The following is a 27,034-nucleotide window of genomic DNA, read 5'->3' as shown; positions in this document are numbered from 1 at the left end:
CACACACACCTACACACACACACACACACACACACACACACACACACACACAAACTCACATCCCCCCACACACACATCTGGCTAGTGGCTACATATTAATTTCAGCCGTGAAGCTGTAAGGCATGAAGAACCTGGTATTATAGCACTCAGCATCTTAATTCACCCGCATGATCCTTTTGCTTTCGTCGTCTTTTTCTCCGACATCTTCACAGTGCAACAGACAGAAAGATCTGGATTGCCCTCTAAACAAACTGAGGGGGCCACTAATTGCCCCTAATGGGAGAAGCTGCATGGCAAGGCTGAGAGACGGCGCTCTCTGAGTGCCCTTGCTCTGTATTGTGCCTGACTTGAGAGGATGATCCTCCAGACCTCCTGAGCTTGTCTGTTGATGAGTCAGTAGGATTGCATACATTCCAGAACCTTTTTGACCAAATAGGAGATGATGTGTGTACTCTTTAAAAGATCTGTGTCTGAATTCAGCGATACCTTGTCTAACACATGTGAAGATGTAAAGCAAAATTATGGAGTCCACTTCCATATTGAGGAATGTTGTATTTATTGTTGTAAATATTAGGGGTGTAACAGTACACAATTGTCACAATTTGGTGCATACCTCTTGATTGATTGATGGTTGAAGTCTTGAAGTCAAGTTCATTTTCGATGCAGTAAGCCTGCTAGTCTAACATTCACTGACCACATTGCTGATGCTCAACATATGAGCAGGAATAATATTTTGAAAAGTTGTCAAATGTTTTTTGCCGTTAATTAACTAAGCTGACCAGTCTCTGTACAGTCAAACACTAACATGTTTGTGTGGGAACTCAAATTTAAAACATTGTCCGCACGCAAAAAAAGCCTACTGTTGATTGCTATTTAAAACTGCATATGGTACATTGAAAATGTTTTTACCTAAATTGTTCAGTATGAATATTTATACCTTTACACCCTTAATAAATAAACAAAGGTATTGCATAATGTCAGGTTTGACTGTTAGGTGTAAGGATTGATAAGTCTAGGACAACACCAGCATGAGGTCTCTTTGTAGTCTGAGGTTTCTTTTCAGTTTGATTGTAAGTACGGTATATTTCAAGGAATGTTAAACATGCTGCATTTCTTATATCTGGATCGTCCAGAAATGCCATTCTTACCAAATGCATGGCAGTTCTAAGTGTGAGCCTCTGTGAAGACGTTAACTCAACCCCCTAAACCCACTTGCCTGATTCTGCTACAGCACATATCCCCTTGGGCCTTCCCATTTCTTTTGTGAGCTGATGCTCCTTACTATGCTTTATTCAGAGGGGAGGATGTAGCCCGTGTTCCATTCTGATGCTCTGTAAATGGGTAAAAGAGATAGGCCATATGTGCCGTCTGTCTTATTGTGCGATTTGCCCTCTTCTCATAGCTCATCTCATTCACTGACTTCCACCCTCCCACCCTCCCCCCGCTCCTTCCTCCCTCCTAGATAGATGTTCAGCTGTGAAAAACCTCCTCTCGCTCACTCTTTGATATATTTTCCGTTCGTTTTCAAATGGCAAAATTGGCTCTTTTTTTAACAGCCTTGTTCTGTCGTGCTCGTATATATTCCTCCATTTCTTATTCAGGTAGCACATTAGTCACCTGTTTACTGCCACTGAAATGGTTCCATCCCCACCAAGGGTCGCATACTAGTCCTCTTTCACAGATGCAGTTTTATATCTAATGAATAACTTAAAATGCTATTTTTGTTTTTATAGAAAACGGGCCCTTCAATGTTGTTGTTTCAGGAGTTTTTTTGGTCTTTAGTTCATTGCAAGCAGCAGTGTCAATAAATCATCTGCAGCCTAATCAAAATGATCCTCTCAGTCATGCAAAGTCGTCTGTCCCCTCCAGTCCACTCCGAACATGACACAAAAACATTCATCAGTCATCTGTCCTGTTTCATACACACACCTATTAACCGGCACACGTTAGAAATGGCTTACTCAATGAATCTTAGCGGCTGATAAATGACTTCCCCCATAGCTGTCTCAAAAAGTATTTCAAAGACGCATCCTAACTAGACGTCAACCAACTTGAATGCTGGCAAAATGCCCACACCGGATTGAATAAGCCACAACAGTCAGTGGACCCATGAACCAAGCAAGTAAACCCACAAAGACATGAGCTTCACTATTCCTTTTATAAGACCCTCCTTCACCGCAGTTTTCCTGTGAAAAACGGAAGGAGAGGCACCAAAAGCAGATGACTAGCCATGGACGAGTGTGGGCAGAATCCGTCCCTAAGCTGGTACAGACCCGTCACATTAGGCCTACGTCTGTTCCTGAGTCCTCCTCTCTGCGACCGCGTTGCCACTTTAATGAAGCCTAATGAGGCGTGAGTCTATGGCATTTTGTAAACAACCTCGAGGAGGTTATGGAGCAATTTAGCACAGCCCTGGTTCCTGTGTCCAGCGCTACAGCAGCTCCAGGTGCTTCAGCGGCCCCCTGCCATTAAGAGTGATCATTTGCCCGCGCCTGCCGCCGTTCCTATGCCTGGATGCCTCATTTCAAAGGGACGCGCTCTCGCCGTTTTCATTTCCTCTGGATAGAACTCCTCCTCTTTCCACTGCGTAAACTGATTACAGTACTTCTACTCTCTATACCACAGCTGTTCCAATGTCCAAAGTCCCTCACCAATAAGCTAGAAATAAAGTCCCCCACCCCACCCCACCCCACCCCACCCAACCCCCGCCCACTCCTTTCCCCTCCACCCCCGCCAGCCCCTCCATTTGCCTCCTGTAGAATGTCTGTTTTGTCTCCCCGCGATAGCGCCTCAGACATTCATCGGGCTCTGTCAGAGCAGCACTGGCGGCCAAAGCCGGGATGAAAAATGCTTAAGCTCCTCTAGTCTCTTAAGATGCTGTCATCCACATGTATGATAAAGATCCCCACACCTCGGGCAGCACCCCCCCCCCCCCCCCTGCCTGCAGCGGGCCATGATGGATCTGCGGCAGCTTTTGTCTCCCTTTTGGCCCCAGCTCAGCGGAGCCCCCTACTGTTGTGGCTGCTGCCTTGCCATGCGCTCCTGTTTATCTCATCCCGCCGACACAAGGGAGGAAAAGACACGCACACTTACTCACACACACACACACACACACACACACACACACACACAAAATGCACATAGACACATACATACATACAAAGAGAAGAAGAGAGATTGTGTGATAGAGATTGTAGGTTTTTATGTCTTATTTATTTTTTTCATGATGGCCAAAAGTTGGCAGTATTGGGGAAATTGCGATAAATGACAATTATAATTTGAGTTTGAGTTTAAGTACTTTGTAAGTCCACTGTATACATATACACACATGCATGCGCACATACACACACACTCACATATGAACACACACATCCGCGCTCAAACACACAGCCAGCCATCATGCATGCCTATTAATGGGGTTTGCCTCTGAGCAACACAGAGAGCGTGTGTGCTGTAAGAATGGAGTGGAGGATGAAGTGAAGCAGAGAGAGAGGAGGAGGGGAGGGGAGGAGAGGAAAGGAGGAAGAGAAGGGGGCGGAAGGGCAAAGAGGGCCGTGGCTTGTTTGGCTTCTGAATTGCACTCTTGGCCCCAGGGCCTCGGCCGGGACCCGGCACAAGCGCGTCAGTTGGGGACACATCAGCAGAGCGGGGTGCGGAGCGAGGAGCGAGGTGCGGAGAGCGTGCGCCAGACTGCACCTGTTAAATAACCCCTCCGCCCCGTCTCCAGCGGCCTGCCGCACGCCCGCACTCATAAAAAAAAGGGGCTCGTTTATCCTGTGTGCTGTTTCACTGCCCCCACTGGTGTCGTTTGCGTAACGTGTGACGTCGAGCGTGTGCATTTTTATGGACTGGGGCAGGCTTTTGTAGCCGTTTCAGAAAGTGCACATGACAGTGTGTTTGTGTTTTTTTATGCTGTGTGCTGTAACATGCGCCGCTGCTTGATAATGGCCCCCCACATAAACCTGCAGGAGCCACAGGAACATATAGGGGTGGGAGGTGATCAGCACGAAATCATAGCGGGAGAGTTATGAGCAAGATATGATGTGTTTTTCAGTGGCGTTGTTTTGACAGCCGTGACTGAGTTGCTGATGGATGGTCACGGTGACGATTGAATAATGGCCTCATGTCTGACCTGACAGGAGTACACAATAGATGTCTTCTTCCGCCAAAGTTGGAAGGACGAGAGGCTCAAATTCGATGGGCCCATGAACATCTTGCGCCTCAACAACCTCATGGCCAGCAAGATCTGGACACCAGACACCTTCTTCCACAATGGCAAGAAATCGGTTGCCCACAACATGACGATGCCCAACAAGCTACTGAGAATCCAGGATGACGGCACCCTGCTCTACACAATGAGGTACGGTGGAGAGTGGAGATCTCACTGTTGCTAGCAATAGATTCAGGTTCATGCAGTCCATGCTTTTATCCAAACTGCCTGACGTAATTGTATGGAGTAATTGAGGTAATGGAATATCATTAATGAGAATAATAGAAAGCAGGCATAACGATAATTATACACTTTTCTCCTTACTCTAAGGGAGCAGGCGTAATGAAGGTATAGGCCTAGGTTCAGGTTTTAGCCCCATTCATGTGCATATCCAGCCGACTTCCATCTAAGCTCCCCTAGAACAATGCCCTGTCTATGCTGCCGGGTGGCTGTACGTCACAGCCAAATCAGACAGGTGACGAAAACATTGAGAGAACTTTTCCATAACTAACATGGGATTTGTTTGGTAATAAGTTGCCTGGGTTAGGTAACTCTGTCCATCTACACTGCACTGTAAAACATAATTAATTGGATAAAAGCACTGTGAGAACCACTTTTCAGAACCAATGAGGGGAAAAAGGAAATCGTGAAGCTCTTTGCACACTGTTGAAAATATAACATTTGATTATAGAACCCTTGTAGACCTACAGTAATACATTTGACTCGGCTTAAAGGGACACCAGGAAAGCCTGATGCTTTTTCTCTACGAAGCTCCCCCTAGCGTCTGTACATGTCGATACGTGTGCGAGCCCTCGCTCGGTCTGAAGCTCTTTTCCTTTTCTTTGCATCTTCCGTCAAGGGTTTTCGCTGCTTCTTCGCTGGCTCTGCCATTATACACACGTTTGCAACAATCGCTAGCGTTTCGTTAGCCTGCCTCTGTGCTGAGGATGCAGGATGTAAACTGATCCTGCTTCTCGCGATGTCTGAGAGTTTGTGAGACTGAAGGTCGGCGGGTTAGATACACCAAACTTGCAAGCGGGGTATTCTTCCTACATGTAGTAGGGGCCGGTAAGAGAGTCTTCTTTCGCTCTGTAATGAATAATTTAACCATATACCGACTTACAAAGATGATTAATTAACGCAAAACGTTGCCTGGTGTCCCTTTAATATGGAAAAGTTTCACTTCAATGTAATATTCCTATCCTGTGGACAAGCATGTGACAGTAGGCCCACAATAGGCCCACAGTAGGCCCCACACATCCATGAAGCAGAGTAGCTGATCAAAAGTCCACATATGATTGAAAGGATTATCAGGAATGTCAGGACCCTTACAGCACCATGTTTTAAATGAAAACATGACCGCTCCAAAAAGTAGTTATACTCTAATGGGAACATGCTTTTGTTTGATCCTTGCTTAACATTTAAAGGGCACCCTGAGTCATAGTCCTCTACTTTCGCTCTGGCTTCCTTTTTTGGCTTTTCCTCTGCACCTGAAATTGCCTTCTTTCCCCTTCCTTCTGCCCGGGCAGAAGCTGAAAATGTTAAAGTGCTCCTGAATCAATAAGAGAGTGATTTAGTGCAGAGCTAGTGGCAGGCCGTTACTTGTGACAGGAGCTATTATTCTGAGTAGTGAGTCTCTGCAGATGTCACGGAGGGCCTTTGTGCCACCGGCCGAATTGACTGACTTTAGAGGAACATGCTGGGAGACTAGGGCAGGCAAATTTCCCCAGAGTTACCCTGTGGACGAGGCGCATGTGTCTTAGCCAACATCTCAATGCATCACTTTTGTCAAAGGCATCAGATGTGTCCTTTCCACTGTGATTTTGTTGAGGTGGTTGTAAGCTATGAATTAATTATGATGTGTACAATACAAATCTCTTTGCTCTCACACTCTCACTTGTTATCACTTCTCATCTCCACCATCCCTCTTTCTCTCTCTCTCTCTCTCTCCTTCTTTCTCTCTCCCCTTCTATCTCTCTCTTTCTCCCCTTCTATCTCTCTCTCTTTCTCTCTCTCTCTCCCCCCTTCTCTCTTTCTCTGTCTGCCATAGGTTGACAGTGCATGCAGAATGCCCGATGCACCTTGAGGACTTCCCCATGGACTTCCATTCCTGCCCTCTCAAATTTGGCAGCTGTAAGCTACCCTCTGCACACACCTTCCAACGCATACTGTTATGCTACGACTGTAATTAATATTTAAAGCACAACAACCCAAAGTTTATACAGCCTTCCCTAATGAATTTGGGCGAAGTTTATTTATCATCATAACTTGTGCTAGGGACAGGTTTACTCTTCCAGTAATGTGCTATGGTAAATTCATAGCCCTGCCATACTAAACATCTGGCTCGTAGTTAGAGATCTATATGCCTTGACAGGTACTGTTATGGAAATTAGATCAATGATAAAAGTTCATCATTCAAATCGGGGGAAATGCCTACTGTGCAGTTCCCTGATATAAATAGTGTTACCATCTCCCAAAAAATCCGATGGGTGCTAATTTGTAACTGGGTCCTGACATCAAATGTCAGATTGAGTGAATGCGTCCTGAGTGCATGCTTGTTTGTCTCTCTCTCTCTCTCTCTCTCTCTCTCTCTCTTTCTCTCTCTCTCTCTCTCTCTCTCTCTCTCTCTCTCTCTCTCTCTCCCTCTCTCTCTCATTCTCTCTCTCTTTAGTGTAAGGGAAGGTGCTGAGAGGTAGAAAAAAAGGATCATTCTCTAATGGCCTGATGACTCACCACTTGGCAGCGCTACGTCTAATATTCTCTGCCATTTGATATTCATCATATTTAGCATGGGATGTGGGAGAGAGGGATGGAAAGAAGGATGGAACGATGGAAGGATGGATGGGGCAAGAGAAAGCGAGGGACCGCTGGGGTGTCATCGCAGCAACTGCCCTGGAAGGCCGAGACTGTAACCAAACAGGCGCTGAGATAACTCAGAGGCGAATGCTTGCCCAACTCCAACTCTGGTATTTATAGCTGAGTAATATAACTCAGAGGCGAATGCTTGCCCAACTCCAACTTCGTGGTATTTAAAGCTGAGTAATGTAACTCAGAGGCGAATGCTTTCCCAACTCCAACTCTGTGGTATTTATAGCTGAGTAATATAACTCAGAGGCGAATACTTGCCCAACTCCAACTTCGTGGTATTTAAAGCTGAGTAATGTAACTCAGAGGCGAATGCTTGCCCAACTCCGTGGTATTTAAAGCTGAGTCATTATCAGGGCCTTTGTTTCTGTCCTGATGCCTGCTGAGAAAAAGTAATAAGTGGGTATTAGTGAGGAAACCCTCTTGCTTCTCCTGCCTGCTGTGTAGTGGGGCCTGGACTGAGCTGTTCCTCATCTTGTTAGATGCAGACACCAAACTCTCCCTGGCTTTGTTCAGTATAGAAACAAAACAAAAAAAATGTTATAGTTTCTTGCCTTGCTAAGTGCAGAGTGCTGACGCTAAACTGTTTTCCTGTCTGGTTCAAGATGCAAACAGCAAGCTTTTGTCTTTGGTTAGGTGCCTCGATAATCCAATATTGTCCATGTCTGCTTAAAGGGGAACTTGGCAACTATTTCAACTTAATAAACCCGTTTAGAAATCATTTGGATGGTTAAATGACCTGTTCCGGTGAAAATGGTGACTTTCCCCGCTGCGCCTAGCGTCCCCAGGCGGAAAACCAACCTTGCAACATTGAGACTACCGTCCCGGAAAGAGAAGTGAGAAACAAGAAACTCGTTTTAAATCGTGTTTCTTACCTTGTAACATCCATATAGTTCTGCCAAACTTATGCTAACAGTTCGCTAGCTTGTAAACAAATCCATGTGCTTTATCATTACCTTTTCCCACAGTTTGAAATAGCATAATGTGCAATTTCTCCAGCAGAGGGGGAAATCCTGCCAAGTTTCCCTTAAAGTCCGTATTTTCCTTTCCGTACATTTGATATGTTCCTTGTTTAATGACATGCCAGCGGTGTTGTTCTTGTTCTTGTTGTTGTCCTCCAGATGCCTACACCATGTCAGAAGTGACCTATGAGTGGACTCCCAACACTACAGTCGTGGTGGAGGAAGAGAGTTCCCGACTCAACCAGTACGATCTGCTTGGCCAGACAGTCGGACAGGAGACCATCAAATCCAGCACAGGTCAGATATCACACTAATAAAAGCATGTTGCCGGTCAGATATCAGACAATAGAAGCATGTAGTAGGTCAGATATCACACTAATGAAAGATTGTTGCAGGTCAGATATCACACTAATGAAAGCATGTTGAAGCAAAGAATACCTTTTCTCTTTCACCAGTCATTCGCAGATGAATTTGAATTCTAAACCTGTTTGAACTTTTAAAAGAAATAGCACTCACTTAATAGCCTTACCTAAACCACTATTATACCATTAAGCACAACCTTCCATACTAATTATCCATCTGTAATGCTACAGTGGCAGTCTGTGCTTATATGCACTTTAGCTAAATCCCACCTACAATCTCCCAGGATCCTGTATGTAATTACACCAACATACCCGAGTACCAACACGCTGCTGCTCCTCAGTGCTGCTCTACTGTACTTAATTGTGTAATTTAAAAAACGCAACAACAGCATAGTCATATAATCATCTTTGTTGCATGAGTTGTTGTTGTTGCGTGTGTCTTGGTCATGTAGGCATTCAATGTACCATCACCATATTCATGGGACACATGTAGCCCATGTAGGTAACATAGAATTTGTCATGTCGTCAGCTCCTCTCCGTGAGGTTTACACGCACTCAGGGGTCTGTCAGTGTGTGCAGTGACCTCCCCGTCACCTCCTCGTCTCGCGCCCCTTCACAATAAAACATCTTTCAAATGGCTTCCCCCTAATACTGGCTGCACTCTCCAGCGCCGTGCCATTTAGTCGGAGTGCAAACACTCGCGTTGGCACGGGCCACGGGGCCTGAATCAGCAGCCACAACAAGACTCTCCACTTTACCGGGAAGCGAGCAGGCCACTGGAGGACAGACGCATCCGAGAGACGGACCACAAAAAACGGCCCGGGGCGGGACACAGATGGGGGAACTCGCCGGTCAACTACTCTGTGCACTCTCTCCTTCTCTTTCTCATCCTCTGGTCTATCTCTCTCTCTTTCTCTCTCTCTCTCTCTCGCTCTCTCTCTTTCTTTGTCTCTCTCTCCTTCATTCTCATCCCATTCCTTTACTGTCCCCCCCTTTCTCTTTCTCTCTTCCTCTCATTCAGCCACTCAGTCCCTTTCCGGTTTATCTCACCCTCTCTCTTCCTTTCACTCATTCTCGAGTTCTCTCTCTCTCCCTCTCTCTCTCTCCCTCTCTCTGTCCCTCTTCCTCTCACTCATCTGTCTGTCCTCTTTCCTAGTCAGGCAAGACAAGCAGAGCTCTGAGAGAGAGAGAGAAAGAGAGAGAGAGAGAGAGAGAGAGAGAGAGTGGTGGTTTAGAAGGAGAGACCTAACGCACAGGGAGCTCTCACTTGTTCGCTCGCTCGCTCACTTGCTTGCTCAGACAGGAGGTTGCGGGGGAACTCCTACGTCTTCATGCCTGAACTGTGTGCCTGCTTACTCCAGGCCCCTCTGAGATGGAGTCTGGGAGAATGCGTGGCTTTCAAAAGGTCACTGATACATTAAAACGAAAAAAAAAAAACAAGTTGGCTTCTCTTCAGCTCAGTAGAGAGGATTAACCCCTAAACTAACTGCTGATAACTGAACACCACAAAGCTGACATGCATCAAGTCAACTACTTGTTGGCTGTAAATTACTCTCTATCTATAATCTAATATATACTATATATACTATCTTATAATATATCTAATATATACTATCTTCTGTTGCCATCACATGTTTAAGAATGTGCAATATTGTACATGGAATGTCAATTTCATTTCATCTTTAAACATCTTAATGGGGAGAGTCCATCTCAAAATGTGTTGGCCTATTAGCATGATAAATGCATCAGATCAGTGCGGCGTCTAATGGACGGGCATTTAGCATGTCCCATATCTGGAGATCAGGAATGTACATAGACCAAACACAAACACAGACCACCTCAGGCTGATCTGGCCCTGGGCAACCACAATGTTCACCAGGTCAGAGCTTGATTGATTCCAGTGTCAGCTGATAGCAGAGATCGCAATAACATGCGCAGGGCCAACATTCTCTCCAACGAAAGCCCTCCAACACCAGTCCCTGACAGAGGCGTTCAGCTTACTGTAAGTGCACCTCCATTATTTCCCCGGGACCCCATCACCGCATTGGAAAATCCCCATCTTTCGTTTCTCCCCACTACCTGTCATCCGCTGTTAGGTCACCACACAGTCAGGTCCCCAACATGGCGCTTTGTGTTCTCAAGCTAAGCGCGAAAGCTCATGGTTGAAACACTTTGCACATCGCCAGACTATCTCTGTGGGGGCTTTCGTAGATTTCTTGATGGCCTGACTTTTGGATTAATCATTCATTACTACAGTGTCAGTGGGTAGTCTACTGTGCAGGGAATCTAGGTCGTTTGGCACACTTGAATGTTCACTTGAGCTCAAGGGGTGTTTAAGGGACATCTTGCACAGAGCCGCGAGCACTGAATCCACTTAACAAGGAGAGAAAGAGAGAGAGAGAGAATATTCTTTTCTTTCTTCTTCTTTTATTATTATTAGTATTATTATTATCCATAGTCCATGTCAATTGTTGTTATTATTACTATTAGTTGCTAATTATTTTCTTCTCTTGATGTAATTTTCTCCATTACTGCTTTGGCAACATTGTAAAACTTACAGTCATGCCAATAAATCTCATTGAATTGAGAGAGAGAGAGAAGGAGAGGCTTCAGGAAAGGAAAAGGCTTCATGTTGTTATGTTTCACACTCAGTTTAATCGCCATCTTCTGCTGCTCTCAACATGAACACAGCTCATGTTGGAGTTCTGTGTGTAACCTGTCTTAGCAGGTAGTTATGCAGCAACTCTGATGGTTATGCTGTGTGTGTGTGTGTGTGTGTGTGTGTGTGTGTGTGTGTGTGTGTGTGTGTGTGTGTGTGTGTGTGTGTGTGTTTTTCAGTGCCATCAGGAGGAAAATCCTCCTGGGCCACCACAAACGTTAGTGGAAGTAGTAGTGTTTTGTGTTGGCTTTCACAGGTCATTTATTCTAAAGAAGTGATATATGTTGACTTATTTTCCTTTCAGGCATGCATGCATATGCTTTCTCTCTCTCACTCTCTAACACACACACACACACGCACACATGCACTGTACACACACACGGACACACACACACACACACACACATTACATAACTAAACCTACATGCAGTAACATAAAACTACACACATATACACATATATGTGCACTCTGTAGCAAACTCCAGCCGGACAGTTGTAGCGTACTGATGGTTTCTTTATTTCTTTGTGAAAGTCCTGAGACCACCGTAAGAGCTATGTACAATATAATACAATAACATACAATAAGAACTTAACATGACACACATAACAGCAATATGTTAGGTTACAGTAAAATGAATAAAAAGAAAGAATAGTATCTAGCCACCTTGTTCCCGTTCCAGCTGAGTGCTAAGATTTTTCCATAAGAATCCACTTCTTTAAGCTACAAAGTAGCACCGTAAGAGCTATATGATAAGCCTATAATACAATGATATTAATTAAGAACAAACAATATAATTTAACACGATATATTAAAAGAAGGATAAAAAGAAAGAAAAGTATTTAGAAACCTTGTTCTCCGTAAGAGTCGTGTCCTTAAGCTACAATGTTACACCGTGAGAGCTATACAAGTAACCTTGTTCTCCGTAAGAGTTACTATTCCTAAGCTACAAAGTAGCACCGTATCCAAGACTTTACTGTAGCCTAGTTCCTTTAAAAGGAAATGCATTCTAAATAATGCCGTTGCCGTAGTGACAATAACAAGCGTGCAGACAAAGTCTTAGAATGCACCTTGTGGAACGTCTTATGTAGGCTACTGTACCAATGGAATTAAGTCAAATATAAATGATACATATGAATTGAAATTAAACAAAAACAAATAAACAACAGGTATATTTAAACAAAAACAAATAAACAAGACATGTTTATTTACACACTCTCTCTCTCTTTTCAAAACAGCAAAGACACTCACACACATACACACTTATGGACATATTCAGTAGTCCAGTGAAGGCCTACATGAGGGTCTCATTTCCATCTAATTGGCTAGCACTTGCTCTACTCCTCTCCTAATCAAAGGAAGCAGAGTTTTACAGAGATAACAGGACGACCCAGATTCCTTCATTGACACCGTCTTCCTTTTCATTATGAATTTGCATTACAAGTGACGCTGGTGTCATCAGTGCCTCTCTCTCTCTCTCTCTCTCTCTCTCTCTCTCTCTCTCTCTCTCTCTCTCTCTCTCTCTCTGTGAGCGACACTCATTCAGTCTCATTGACTAATTAAGAGCCTGGCTTTTTTCTGCCGTCATTCAGACAACGCAGAGAAACTAATTTCACCAGCTCGTCATCACGCCGTTGCACTATTCATTTGAGTGGAGAAGGCAGAGAAAATGGCCGTCTGTTGCTGTGAGGAAATTGGATTGAGGTCCAGTGAGAGACAGCAACAAAGCTCACAGGAAATGAACAAGGTCTCTGGAAAACCAAGCATCCGAGGTCATTACCACGCTGTTCAGTACCAATGCTGACTTGCCTTATAGTAGTTATTGCCAGTGTAATAGTAATTGTTCAATCAGTTCGGCCATTTTGGAGAATGGACCACTGGTCATTGTACATGCTGTCTCCCTTTTTTTAAAAAGGATTTAATTGCCATGTAATTGGATAGGTGGTTGGTATGTGATCTTTTCTGCCATATTAACCTTCAAAAATTATAGCAGTTAAAGAGCACTAATGGCAATGCAAGCTATACGTGTGGAACTGGAATGGAGCTGTTAATGTGGAAGATGGGGTTGAGCAGGAGACGGCGATAACACAGTCTTCAGTCTGCACCCAGATTCTTCCTCCTTCCACGTCTCCCCTAACACCATTTGCCATGGGTGGGTGAGTGCGCCGCGCCGTACTGCGCTGCGCTAGCTTCCCCGCCCACTCAGGGGCAAATGCAGCGTGTTGTCCTTCTGTTCATTCTTCTTTGTTTCTATTTGTGTTGAGTTCAGGTCATGACTCCCAAGGCCCAGTCTCTGGTCTGCTCAGTCTTTGTTTCCCCCACACACAGACACACACACACCCACACGCACACATGAACATGAACATGAACACACACCAAGGCATTAGACAGAGAGGAGGAGAGCAAGGCCCAGTCTCTGGTCAATGTCTTTGTTTTGCTTTTTCCGTAAATAAGAATCTGTCATGGTAGAGTTCGGAAGGGTGATGGTGGTGGCAGTGGTTGTGTGTGTGTGTGTGTGTGTGTGTGTGTGTGGGGCGTGCTGGCGGTTCAGATAGGTGTGTGCGTGGGGGGGGGGTGCGGGGGGGGTTGGCGCTGGCAGCCGGGGTTTGACTCTGACAGGGCGACCACTGGGTGATTATCATCTTCATGCAGTAATTACCATCTTCACGGTCAGAGTAAAGAAGCATTAAGCCTCTCAGAGGAAAAAATGGCTCTTACTCTCGCAGACCGCCCCCCCCCCCCCCCCCCCCCCACACACACACACACACTCCATCTGCCTCACTCCCTCTCCAAGCCTCCATGCTCCTCTCAAAGCATGGGCAAGAGCCATCGGCGCACAAATTGAAATATAGAGATATAGGGATCTTTAGTGTACAGAGAACAGCCTCATCTTCCATGGATCTGTCTTCAGGGAGGTACACACACACACACACAGTTACACACACACATGTACACCCACACACACACACACACACCTAGGCATTCAACAGAGATGAGGAGAGCAAGGCTACAGTTGACAGTGTACGCTCACACAATAGAGGCACAGCTAAATCTTTGGGGATTATGGAGATAAAGAGAGAAAGAGAGAGAGAGAGAGAGAAAACCCTACTTTGCATGCTCAACAGAAGACAGGGAGTTCCCCCTTCGCCAAGTGGCAGAATCAAGGCATCCTTTTCAGAATCACAAGGACTGAGACACATTCCTCTCTTCTGTTGCCATGGGCAACGGGCATATTTCTCCTCTCCTGTCTCTTGCTCTCTCTCTCTCTCTCTCTCTCTCTCTCTCTCTCTCTCTCTCTCTCTCTCTCTCTCTCTCTCTCTCTCTCTCTCCTCTGGTGAGGGATTCTCAGTTCCACATGTGGGCATCGTGCCCGCCGCTCATCTCTGAAAAGGAAAGCGGTCGAGCAAATTATGCTGTCGTAAGGCTTTTCACGCCATTATTGTGTCCATTTGGTGTCCTTCCTCATGTTGTGTTTTGTTTTTCTCACTCCCTGCTTCCCTGAAAATGAAATGACTAAAGAGGGCACACTTGCATGAGGAGTTCGGTCAGTACAGGCCAGAACGTTCTGACCGGCTCAAATTCAGGAGGGGAAACATCGACAGCGTTGCTGGTCAGAAATAAGCTCTGCACTTAATGCTGGAGATTTCCCGTTCATTGTTTCACTAATGCACCCATGTGCTCTCTCTCTCTCTCTCTAGCTCAGTCTCTCTCTTTCTCTCAATCTCTCTCTCTCTCACACTCTTCCTCTCTCTCTTAATCTCTCTCTGTCTCACTTCTTTCTCTCTCTCTCTGTCTCTCTCTTTTCGTTCAATTGAATATGTAATAATTCCCAGTACCGTTGGCCTACTTACAGTAATTGATTTTCTCCACCCGCACAGGCGAGTACACGGTCATGATGGCCCATTTCCATCTGAAGAGGAAGATCGGCTACTTTGTGATCCAAACGTACCTGCCCTGCATCATGACCGTCATCCTCTCCCAGGTCTCCTTCTGGCTCAACCGGGAGTCGGTGCCCGCCAGGACTGTATTCGGTGAGTGCCACTCACCACTCACACTAAGGGGCTCTCATAATCATCCCATCTGTCTCTCCCTGACAGGAGCTGTACATCAAGGTGTCATGTTTATGGCGTGTTTATGGAGAGTTATGCATTCTTTGAATTATAGCAGGGGGAAGTGCTATCCTTTCATCTAAGGGGAGCGGGTGGGACGCGATTGAAGGAATCGCTGTCAATCAAGCTGGTGTGAGAGACACGAGATCCTTTGAGGATGCAACAAAAGAAGTTTGATTGTATGAGCATTGGATGGAATTGAAAAATTCTAAATTCAATTTATTTACATTGCACAGAGACTGAATGAGCTCTCTTCAGCCAATGTTTATGCTTTCGCCAGGTGTTTTTTCTCAAATTAGATTTTGTTATCCTCGGGGAGAGAAAGCGTTGAGCCTGGCAAATGTTCTTGCATTGTCTTCTTTTTGAGGAATTATGGGGGATTGAAGCCTGCTGATCATATTAGCGAGGTGCTTCTCAGACCTCTTGGGCAGAGCCCAGGCAGCGAGCAGGAGATGAACCTCCTCTCTGGCACCCGAGCCTCCCTCTCGCTCCGTTTCTTCCTCTCCCTCTCTATCTCTTTTTCCTGTTCAGGCTTTCCTTTTCCCTCTTGCTCTCACCATCTTTCCCTGTTTCTCTTCGTCTCTCCTTCTCCTTGTTTTTCCCCCTTTCTTTCTGTCTTTCTCTCTTCCCTCCTCTTTTGTTGTTTGCCTTTCTCTATCACTCTGTCCCACTCTCTTCTGTTTCTCTCTACCACTTTCGGTGTGTGTGTATATGTGTTTGTGTATGTGTGTGTGTGTGTGTGTGTGTGTGTGTGTGTGTGTGTGTGTGTGTGTGTGTGTGCGTATGATCACTTTGCATGTGTGTGTGTGTATGTGTGTGTGTGAGAGAAAGAGAGCGCGACAGAGAGAGAGAGAGATTATCCATGGTAAACACCTCCAATGTTCTTCTCAGTACCCAGCTCACGCCGGCTCATGCCACTGTTAACTCCCCAGCTTCATGCCCCGAGTAGTGCCCTCTGCATCTGCCAGCCTGCCTGTCAGGATGCCAACAACCGCCCCCCCCCCCCCCCCCCCACACACACACACACATTCAAAGTGATCATACGCACACACACACACACACACACACACACACACACACACACACTCCACTAAACTCCTTAGCCACAACCCTACTCTCCCGCTCCCCAATCCCCTTACCTATCATCCCCTACGGGCACCGAGAGTGGCACAGCCCTCAACCCCCCACTCTGTTGCCAGCCTCATCCTCAGTCTCAGTAATTAAACGTGAGCTTGTTAAAATGGCTGCCTGGCTGGAACAGGGTGCCTGAGCTGAGCTTAGCACACCTCCTCCACACGGGCCTGTTTGAAGGCCTCCGCCTTGTTCCTGTTGTAGTGTTTGCGTGCTGCACCTCAGGCATTAACCCTTAGAACCCGATTGACGCAAAGTGCGTCAAAAAACACACCCTTTCTTCTCTGTTACATTGCTCCGCGACTGTTTATCGCAACGAGATAAAACCTTTATTGCCTGACAGAGAAGAAGTGGAGCTTTCCAAAGAGACTACGCACTTGTCTGTACGATCAAGTATGAAAATTTAAAAAAATCATGAAATTAAATCAAATTGCATCATATTTACAGTCTATACTTCTCTACGTTCACCTGCGCACCCATTACTTTCGTTTAAATTACTCGCGAACCCGTGATCGCATAGATATGGCAAGCATATCAGATGAAAGAGGAGAAAGAGGGCTATCCATTGGTACTATGGATATCGATCTTTCTGGCTTATAAAAACAGACGAAGTGACTGCAAAATATTAACGTCATGTACACAAACCAACGCTGCACACCCATTACTCTCGGAGTAATTACTCACGGACCCGTGATCGAATATATATGCCACATATGTTAGATGAAAGAGGAGACACAGAGCTATCATTTGATACCAAATACATCCTTCTGGGTTATAAAACAGACGAAGTGACAGCAAAATAATAACTTCATATAGCTGGACTTACCCCACGTTTTTGTCTGTTTTTGTGGCAAAGCATGTTTATAATCCAACGCTATCGTGTGTTTCTCTATGGCAAAACATGTTCATAATCCGGTTTTGAGATACTAGCAAATTCCTGCATGGCATCCAATTCAAGGCTCACATTGCATCCCAATTTGTTCAACAAAGAAACACCTTTTTTGCCTTTACTTTGTTCATGGCAATGCAGTAAAAAGTTGAGAATCATCATGAGTGCATACACCATAGTCACACATGCTAACAGGCAAACTTGGGTCAAGTCAGGTCAGATCAGTTCGTGTCACAGATATGGAGCGCAGAATGGTCATTTTTCAACGCTAAATAAAAAATGGCATTTATTTCCGTAAATCACACACCACATATTTCTGTAAATTGCTCAGCTCCAGAGTATCCCTCCAACATGGCAATTATATTGCCCGTTTCAGGACAGTCTGCCCTACACACACACATGAAATGCATGTAGAATGTAGAGCTATGAGCTTGCTGTGGTGAGATACAGGTCAAAATATAAGAATTTTTATAATATGATTTTTATATTTTAATTCTTTAAAAATCAAAATAAAATCAATGCTAGTACTAATACATGAAATGGCAGATCTGGATAGCCTAGACTCTGCTGAAAACAACAATATATAATATGTGTGTGTGGCACTTAAAATGACCAGAATAAATCCTTATGAATAAAGGTAGTGAAAATGCCCTAAAAACAGCTTAGGGTTCTAAGGGTTAATATTCATGAGGCATAAGGCATGTACTGGGTAATGTATGCATAGGAAGTGTCAAGAGTAGCTGGGATAGGTTTGGGGGGGGGGGTACCTCTCCAGGCGCATGTATGAGAGAAGGTGAGAACGAGATTCGTCCCCCTCAGGTGGTTTGTGGTGGTCACATAAAGGCCGTATCCCACCACAAAGGTTAGCAGTAAGAGCAAGTCAGAATGGATCTGTCATACAGAGTGGTTGGAAAAGGAGTTTTTCCTCTCTCTCTCCCCTCCCCCCCCCCTCCCTCCCCCTCTCTCTCCCCCACTCTCTCTATCCACACCAAAGGTTTTAGAAGCTCATTATATTTAGGTCAGAGCCACAGCAGTGGACAGCTCAAGCATGATCTACTCTTCAGGTCCTTCACCGCCACCCCACACGCTCTCTGGTCCAGATCATCATCGGCGTACGTTTAACAAAAAGGTTCTCTACCCTAGGTGTCATTAACGTCTAATGGCTTGCATGTTGTTGTTTTTGTGTTTTTTTTAGCTTAATGTGCTTTGGGTTTATTTCAGCACTGAGTTAATTTCACTAGTGTAGCTGATGAGAATTTAATGACTTCACCATTTCAAGCCTCGCTGCTTGAGTCCAAGGGGGTCACCCTAAAACCCAAGGAGATGTCCTGAGAGAGAGAGAATTTCTCTCCTAAAGGGACACATGTGCTTTTACATGATTGGATGATTTTGTTTATTGTTGTTAAAAATAAACTCCCTCAGAGGCTCTCACAGCTCTGACTTTATTGATCCCACACTTTTTAACATGTTTCATAATGTGGACTTGCACAATCACAGTAAGGTACGGAAATACTATCATGCCTCAAAGAGCATGTGACCTTGTTGTCAAACTGGAACCGTAAAAAGGCAAGAACTCGGTGATTAATTCCAATTAATCACCCTTTTAATCACTTTGTGAATTAATGAGCAGCTCAGTCAGCCATGATTGCAACACACCTAGCTCAATCTGCTTGCTTTTCTTAGTTAATTGTAGTTCATGGCATGCATATATTGTGATATATGTCAGGAATCAAATTTTTTACTTTTTCAAAATGGAAAATATAGAGTTAAAATGTGTCACTGTGTTGGGTCTTTGTTTTGTAAATGCACTGGTAATGCTTGTATGTATTCTGTTTGAGGTGATTGTATCTTCAGATATATTTGGAATGAAAAGGAGTTCTCTCAGGATCGGTGATCCCCAATATTCTTGTACTGGACGGTAGAGGATTCTTTGATGTAGATGTTATGATGTATAAATCCCAAATGTTATCTGGAAAATAAATTGCACGTTGTGCCGATGGGCGGTTTCTGCAGTCTCATTGACAATCTGATCAGCTCGGTCCCACAGAAACGATGTGAACATCTTTCATCTTCCCGGACAGAGAGTGGAGCGCTGTCGGATATTTGGTTCCTCCATGTCGTTTGCCTCCCTGCATCTGAAGATTAGTGGCTGTTTCATCAATATGAATGAGCCGATTAGGACTGTATGTGCTTTGGCAAATAGACCCACTGAGTTGGCAATCAGTTCTTGATGTGGCCCACCTCTTCTGTCCCCGATCGTCTTAAGTAGCCCACCTTCCAAAGAACCATTAAATTTGAGCCCATGTCATCATCGATGCATTTCTCACTCCTTGGAGATATGGCTGTTGTTCCTGTGTGCACTGATGGACTAATGCAAGCTATTTGTCCTGATGGTCCAGGAGTCAGGAATGATCCGTCTCCCCAGATGTGGGTGTTGTTGGCGGGGATGCTTTTTCTTCTACCTCCCCTTCTTCTACCTCAGACAATCAGGTGTCATCTCTTCCTCTCAGACACAGGGGAGTAGGCGCAGGAGTGTTTTGACGTCGCCAGGAAATTAATTAGGAGCTTTTGTTTATGCGCTTTGATAGACTTCACTGGATTCCACGTCTGTGTGCTCCCCCAAGGAGAGCTGTGCCTTCCCACTGATCCAGGAGCAGTTTTTGTTCTGTCTGTCTCCTGTGGAATGCCTATGTGATGTCACCAGTGCTCAGAGGACCCTCCTTGCACCAACCTTCTGTGGAGACAACAGTCTGCCAGTTAAGCCTCATTAAGGTCAATGTCTCATTTCTCCTTGCCAGAGTGGGCTGCCAATGCGATTTATTTTTCGAGCAATTAAAAAAAAAACACACACAGAAAGTAGGTTAGAATAATTCACGTCCATTCTCCCTGACATACAGTCTAAAAATACACTCATAAACTTCTTTTTCTCGCCAGAAAAGAGGATGAAATGTTGTTCACAAAAGAGAGAGAGAGAAAGAGAGGGAGGGAATATAAAACAACGAGAGTGAGACAGGGGAAGCCAGGGAACACGGCAGGTCCACTGGAGCATGAATGGACACAGCGGTTCCCATCCAGTTGGCTAATGATGACTCCAAACAATGAGAGCAAATGTGGCCCAGAAAGATACGGCAGGCCCTATGTCTGGCCACGCCAGTGCAAGCATCCACCGAGGATAGTAATCAAGCGATTGTGGCAGCCTGCAATAGCTCAAATAAGTTTAAATGTGTTTCCACAATAGTGCCCCCACACCCCCATTCGTACTTGAATGAATGCTCAAATGCGAGATCATAGATCCAGGGCTCCTGTGATGAGTGCGCCAAAAAAGTCAAGGACGTTCGCTGGTCCTTTTATTCGCGGGGTCTCTCAATCCAGATTTCTTCCAAACAGAGAAAGTGTTTCTCCTTTGCGCTGATGATATCATGTTTGTGTCCACAGGCGTGACGACCGTGCTGACCATGACCACCCTGAGCATCAGCGCTCGCAACTCGCTGCCCAAGGTGGCCTACGCCACCGCCATGGACTGGTTCATCGCCGTGTGCTACGCCTTCGTCTTCTCCGCCCTCATCGAGTTTGCCACCGTCAACTACTTCACCAAGCGCGGCTGGGCCTGGGATGGGAAGAGCATTGTCAATGAAAAGGTAATGGCCGCCTCCATTTCGGCTGTCAGCCTCAATTTTCTCGCTGAAGCGTGCATTGATCCGATCGATGGGAAGGTGACATCCCATCACAACCCCGTGGTCATACAGCGCAGGGGGATTTCCACAAACATTGTGGCTTAATTATCCCCCTGGTGTCCCCGTGGTCTCAGCAGTGGTGTGCGCTCTGCTCTTGTTGCAGGGCTCCAAAATAAAACCCAAAAGCCATTGTGTGTTCAGGCCATAACCATACATCTTTACTTGAATAACTGTTATATTATATAATAATATATATATATATTGTTATATTATTAATACCAACGGGATAATTAACCCACAGTGTATGTAAAAAAAGAACTTACCATTGATTCTGATAATGTCTCCAAGGGGGGGGGGGGATTGTGGATTCAGCAGGCTTTTAGCCTCCTGTGAGCAATGGAGGCTAGCATCACTGGCTCTCCAAGTGGAACAGAGAACCAATGAGCTGTGAAGGGTCTCCGGTGGCGGAGGTCTGGACAGGGCTCTGTCCATATTGATGGTACTAAAGTGGGGTCTTAAACAAGGAAGAGTGCATTTCATTAAACGGAGGTTCATTCAGGATAGAGAGGATGCATGCACATTTGATATTAAGATGAATATCTTATGAATATAAACTGTTCATTAAAGAATAAAAGATGCAGAAAGAAAACCCTTGAAAGACAAAATGAGCAATTTTCCTGTGTTTTTAGTGGGTGACTTTTTTTTTATACTTTTTTATTAAAAAGTAACAAGAGTACAGAGAGAGAGAGAGAGAGAGAGAGAGAGAGAGAGGCCTCTGAGTCCTATTGTACATTCATTGACCTCCCTCTCGCCTTAAGTCCAGTTCTCCTCTTTCCCATCTGCTGATAGCGCTAGAGAGGATGCTCCTGGAGAAATGAATGGGCTCTATAAATACACGGCGCCGGCCAATCCTGACGGATGTGCTTTCACAACAAAACACACCATTTCAGATATTATCAGGCCAGGTACAAGCACTTGTTTTTGTATTTGCTCCGGAAGTGGCTGGAGATTAAGTTGTTACGATGTTATCGCCACGGCTTCAGAGACACTAAACCCTCTCCCCTCTCTCTCTCTCTCTCTCTCTCAGCCCCTCTGCATCCTCCAGGTCAGTTTGCTCAGCAGGTCAATTGAATTCTAATTAAGAGAGATTAATTAGACAGTAGCCAGTGTGTTTGTTTAAACATTTGATGCAACTGGACCACCAGACAGAAGAAGCCTTAGCTCAGCATGTGGCCTCTCTGAATAGCAGATTAAGGCATCGGAGCTCTCTAGTGCATCCCTCCACAAATGATTGCTGATCCATAGATACGGCGTGTGGTTCCCACAATGCAATTGTGCACTCGGCTGGTGGTGGGGAGTATAGAAAATTGCTTTGAGCTCCACTCGTAATAGAGATCGGTGTGTGATATCTTCATCCTTGCTGGTCAGTGCAGGACTGTCTGCTCATGAATTTCTTGGTTTATAAATTTCCGGAGCTCCTTTTCTTATGCCCTGACGTAATAATCTCATATCTTCACCCCCCCCCCCCCAAACCCTTATACTGTGTCAGCTCCTTCAAAATGAATGATATGTGTGCAGGGTTCATGCATTGGGTATTCATGAACGTCCCCAGCCCACCCAAATTATACAGAATAAATGTCATCAGGCCAATCAAACGAGACACTCTGTTAAAGCCCCTGTGTCTGGAAGATAATGGAATGTCCACAGTTTGAATAGGCTCAAAATGAAGAGAGACATATTTGGTTTCCAGGAACTCAAATGGGCCTGTTTGGTGAGCTAATAAGAAGCCTGTCAGTTCTTATATTTCATGCAGGTTATTGTCATTCACTGGACCTAACATGTATTAAATTGCATTGAAGTATGCGTTTCAGTTTTTGGAGAATGGGTATCCTCTCCTTTATTAAGTTATACTTGAAAGAAAGGAACTAATGAAATAAGTCCTATGTAATCTTTCTTTTTATTGATAAATGTAATTTAAGTCAGTAATTTATATTACAACTGGATTTAGCTGCACATTGAGGAATGTCCCCCCACTTTGTAATGCATTTATATACATTAGCATTATTTATGCATAACTTGTGTTGTGTACAAACTGCAGACCCCATCCAACGCTTTTCCATAGTACTTAATGATAAATGTGCACCATAACCCATTTGTCATTAAAACGGCACAATTATGAGGGGTCTCATCACATGCAGATCTAGACTCTCTTCCAGTGGCCTCAAAACTTCTTCCAGATGTAATTAGCAGATTGAATTAATGAGACCCGACCAAAGAGTCCCACCCTTATTTCCTGTTAAATTGTTAATGGTGTATGGCTTGGCAGTATAGCTGACACCCCACTGCTCCTCGCACTGCAACAGTTTTGCATTTAGATTAATGCATTAGCCTCTCCTCAATCTCATTAATTAACATTGTGCCGCTCCCAAGTGTCTATTCATCAAGCACAGCTCTGGGGAATGGCAGCTGTCCAGAAGTGTCCCTTTCTTAAGATGTGTGGGTTTTATTTTATTTTTTATTTAGTTTCATTATTTTATATTTTTTGGTCTCTATCAAACACCAGGAGGCCCATGCCAGACGTGCTGGACGCTCCCAATCAGATGGCATCAGCATGAATCAGCAGAAGTTCTGCCAGGAGACCTCGAGAGGCTAAAATTATTTTGTCAATTGCATTAACAAATTAATAGCATTAGCTAAACAGTAAAACAAGAAGCACGTTCTGCAATGGGATCAGTGGGTGTTGAGTGCAACCCTTGTCAGACTTGAGGAGCATGTTCATGCTCTCAGACTTCCAGACAGCAGGTTTTCTAATGCGAGAGGTTCAGATAGGTCTTTTTTGAGCTTTGCCTCCTTTGTAAACAAAGCTGGCTTTCTCATTTAGCTCAGCTTGATGGCAAATTAGACAGTGATGCAACCTCTTTACAAATATATCATGTCTAACAGTCATTTATCTTTATCTGTCTCTTTCTCTCCGTATCTGTCTCTTTCTCTCTCTGTCTCTCTCTTTCTATCTTTCTCTCTCTCTGTTTTCTTTCTTGCTCTCTTTCTCTCTCTCCTCGATTGCTCTGCATAGAAAAAAGAGAAGGCCTCAGTGGTGAAGAAGAACAACGCGTACGCCGTCGCTGTGGCCAACTACGCCCCAAACATCACCAAGGACTCTGTGCTGCCCACCATCGCCAAGGGCGGCGCCGGCGACCCCAACAAGCCCAAAGGGGAGGGCAAGCAGGAGTGCAAGAAGTCCTTCAACAGCGTGAGCAAGATCGACCGCATGTCCCGCATCCTCTTCCCCATGCTCTTCGGGAGCTTCAACCTGGTCTACTGGGCCACGTACCTCAACAGGGAGCCCGTCATCAAGGACATGGTGCCCTCGACCTAAAGGCACGCCCTGCCTCCCAACCCCGTGGTGTGGTCTGAGCTGATCAAAGAGTGAGACCAGAGACATACCAAATACCCCCTAGAGACTGCTGATTCTCCTGTGCACGCGTCCGGTCCAGACGCAGTGAGGCAGACAAGTTGTGGATAGTTTCCAGGTCTTCTCTTTCCTTTCTTTTTTCTACATCTTTTTCTGCAGTGCTTTTGGACTGACATTTGCCTTTGTAAATAACGTGTGTATTTATAATAATCTAAGGTTAGGATTGGGGAAGGGTGGGACAGTCACTAGTACTTGTGTCAGTATGTTTATAATTTTTAGTTTGTGATATTTTGGCAGTGTTTAAAGAGCAGTATCTCAGAACTAGTTATTTTTTTGGGAGAGCTTAGACATAGTACAATATCGCTGTACTGTATTTATTCACAGTTCTTTCTGTTTTCTCTGAAACGTTGCCTTTCTATTGGTTCTGTGATGGTGCTTGTTGTGGGATGGCATTACACATGTATGATCATAACTATAGTCATTTACAGGCAGAAACTCAGATGACCGGTTTGATGACCAGGATTCTTAAACTGTAATCACCGTTGTTTAGGCATACATAGTCATTGAAGTTAATTTTGAACTTTCAAACAATATGGTTTTATTCAAATACAAAAGCATGTGGTTTATTGAGCTTTTTACGGACGTAAAAGCCTCATCACCTTCACAGAGGACAAAGCTATGTCTTTTTTCTTTTTTGGTTTGACACAAGTGCAGGTTTAGCTTCAAGTGTTTTTGTTTGTTTCTGATTTCAACCTTCTCTCTGTTTACTCTTCTTAATTTTCTAACTGACTATTCTTTTTATGGTTTCAAAGTAAGTGACTGCAACAAAGTTGATCACAACAGCTGTGGTTTTGTGAACTGATCATTTGATAAAATGATGTTGCATCTCAAGATGTTTGGCTTGCATGCACCGAATTATTTCTACGACTACAAATGTGGTTAACATTGGACTTGCAACATGGCAACTAGTAGAAGGCTGTGGGTGCTTACCTCTCATTCTAATCACTTTGGTGAAGTGATCGGATTTTCTAACAGTGTTGAATGGACCAAAACACCTGCAAGTGCTTCAAGTCCTACTGCATGTTTGATAGTGAAAATTGCATTTATATTTTGGGTTTATTAACTTTTTGACAACAATGACAGGCAGATTTTTTCTATATTCCATATAGGTTGTCATTAATAGCACTTGTCTGTCCTTGCACTTCTTGTTATCATAGATTAGAACTCAACAAACAACCGCCACTAACTGTAAATATCCATGTACTCACTGAATTCTTAGTAGCAACTCTCACACCCCAGTACTTAATTTTTGTCTGACATCAGTGTTCTGAATTAGTTCAGTAACTAATATAACACATATGCACGTACATTTTTTAAATTATAGACAACCCTTCAGCAGTCATGTCTATATTAGTGTAGAATTAATTGATTTCAGAAATGAGAGCCAACAACCATTTGCATAGCTTTCTTACCTGCATCATTGGCTGTGCAGATACTGTTTAAGCAATAACATACAGATGGAATGGCAACGTAGTTCATACCGAGAGCTGCTGTAAGCATAGGAATGTAATAGAACTTTTATTTTGAAATTGACTGCTTCTTTTGAGAAAGATTTATTTATTTATTTATTTATTTATTTATTATTTTGTCTTGCAGGGTGACTTGCAGACATTTTAGTTGAGTTTACAAAATATATTTCATATATTTCATAAATTATATCACATTATTTTGACCATCCTACACACTTTGATTACTTTGTCCAGCATGGTTCATTCTTGTGTCATACATGTTGTAAAAAACCTGTTTGTTTGTTTGTTGAAATTTCTGGGAGCATTGTGGGCTGGTGTCCAAAACTATTCCACCTGGTGTCTTATCCCTGCTTGGTCAGGTTCTGTTTTATAAATATGATCTTTACTCATATCTTCTCTTTCAAAGGCTTCTTGCTATAAGGCTGAATTAAAAAAAATAATGATGCACTCAGGTTGTGCTTGAATCCTTTCATTCCACATGTGATTCAGATGGCACTTTACACTGTAGGGAAAAAACATATTTGTTTGGAAATAATTTTACATAAAAGACACTGTTGTTTCATGTTTGATGAATGACACCCTCCATCAGTATCAGTATAAATTATCCCACGGCGTATTGGTGCAGGTAGTAACCAATCATTCAGATATCCAGAGTTGCTTTTATATGCCAGAACAACTGTTATTCGAGTAATTATAGTTTCTCAACAGGATTTTAGATGGTACTTTTGAATTTATAGCTTCAAAAGATGTGCTGCCATTTTAATAGCTATTTGTTCATCCTTATCTTGATAAAAGATTCTTACACACACAGAGCCCCCACTCCCCTCCCCCAAGGGACTCCTGTGGTGGATTTGACAAGCTGTCCTCTCCCCTGAGCTCAGTACTTGATGGCGAGGGCAGGGAGGCTTTGGTGGTACAGACATCGGAGATCACACACACCCTCTATCTCTCTATTTTTTTATCTTTCTTTTTTTTCTCACTGGGTCTCGTCTTGTCTTGACTGACACAGTTGTGATGGAGTGCTCTGATTAAAACTCCTGGTCCTGTTCACCCAGAAATGGGCTTCTAAAAATGGCAGAGGGAGAAAGGAGAGAGGTCATTATCCAGGGTGCACCCGTCTTCATCACTCAGCTACTGAAGACAAGGAGCCTTCTGACAAAAAGACAAGCAGGAACCTGGAAGATGGTGTCATTCTACCTTTCATGTCCCCGGGAATAAAAATGAGGTCTCTCAC

At 44.2% G+C, this 27,034-nt stretch overlaps 1 protein-coding gene across 1 annotated transcript in view; it reads left to right on the top strand.

Moving 5' to 3' along the window:
• LOC121681926 (gamma-aminobutyric acid receptor subunit alpha-2) overlaps positions 1–25,868 on the top strand; it is a 35,075-nt gene extending 9,207 nt beyond the window's left edge. Inside the window, exons 5-10 of the mRNA XM_042061887.1 lie at positions 4,140–4,360; positions 6,261–6,343; positions 8,197–8,334; positions 14,935–15,087; positions 20,621–20,823; positions 23,933–25,868. Coding sequence (XP_041917821.1) covers positions 4,140–4,360; positions 6,261–6,343; positions 8,197–8,334; positions 14,935–15,087; positions 20,621–20,823; positions 23,933–24,235 — 1,101 coding nt within the window. The 3' untranslated portion in view covers positions 24,236–25,868. The remainder of the gene's footprint in view (positions 1–4,139; positions 4,361–6,260; positions 6,344–8,196; positions 8,335–14,934; positions 15,088–20,620; positions 20,824–23,932) is intronic.
• Positions 25,869–27,034: the final 1,166 nt, after the last annotated feature.

Source organism: Alosa sapidissima, chromosome 14 (assembly GCF_018492685.1).
Source record: "Alosa sapidissima isolate fAloSap1 chromosome 14, fAloSap1.pri, whole genome shotgun sequence".
NCBI classification, from domain to species: Eukaryota; Metazoa; Chordata; class Actinopteri; order Clupeiformes; family Clupeidae; genus Alosa; species Alosa sapidissima.
This window is presented reverse-complemented; position numbering and strand designations above follow the sequence as displayed.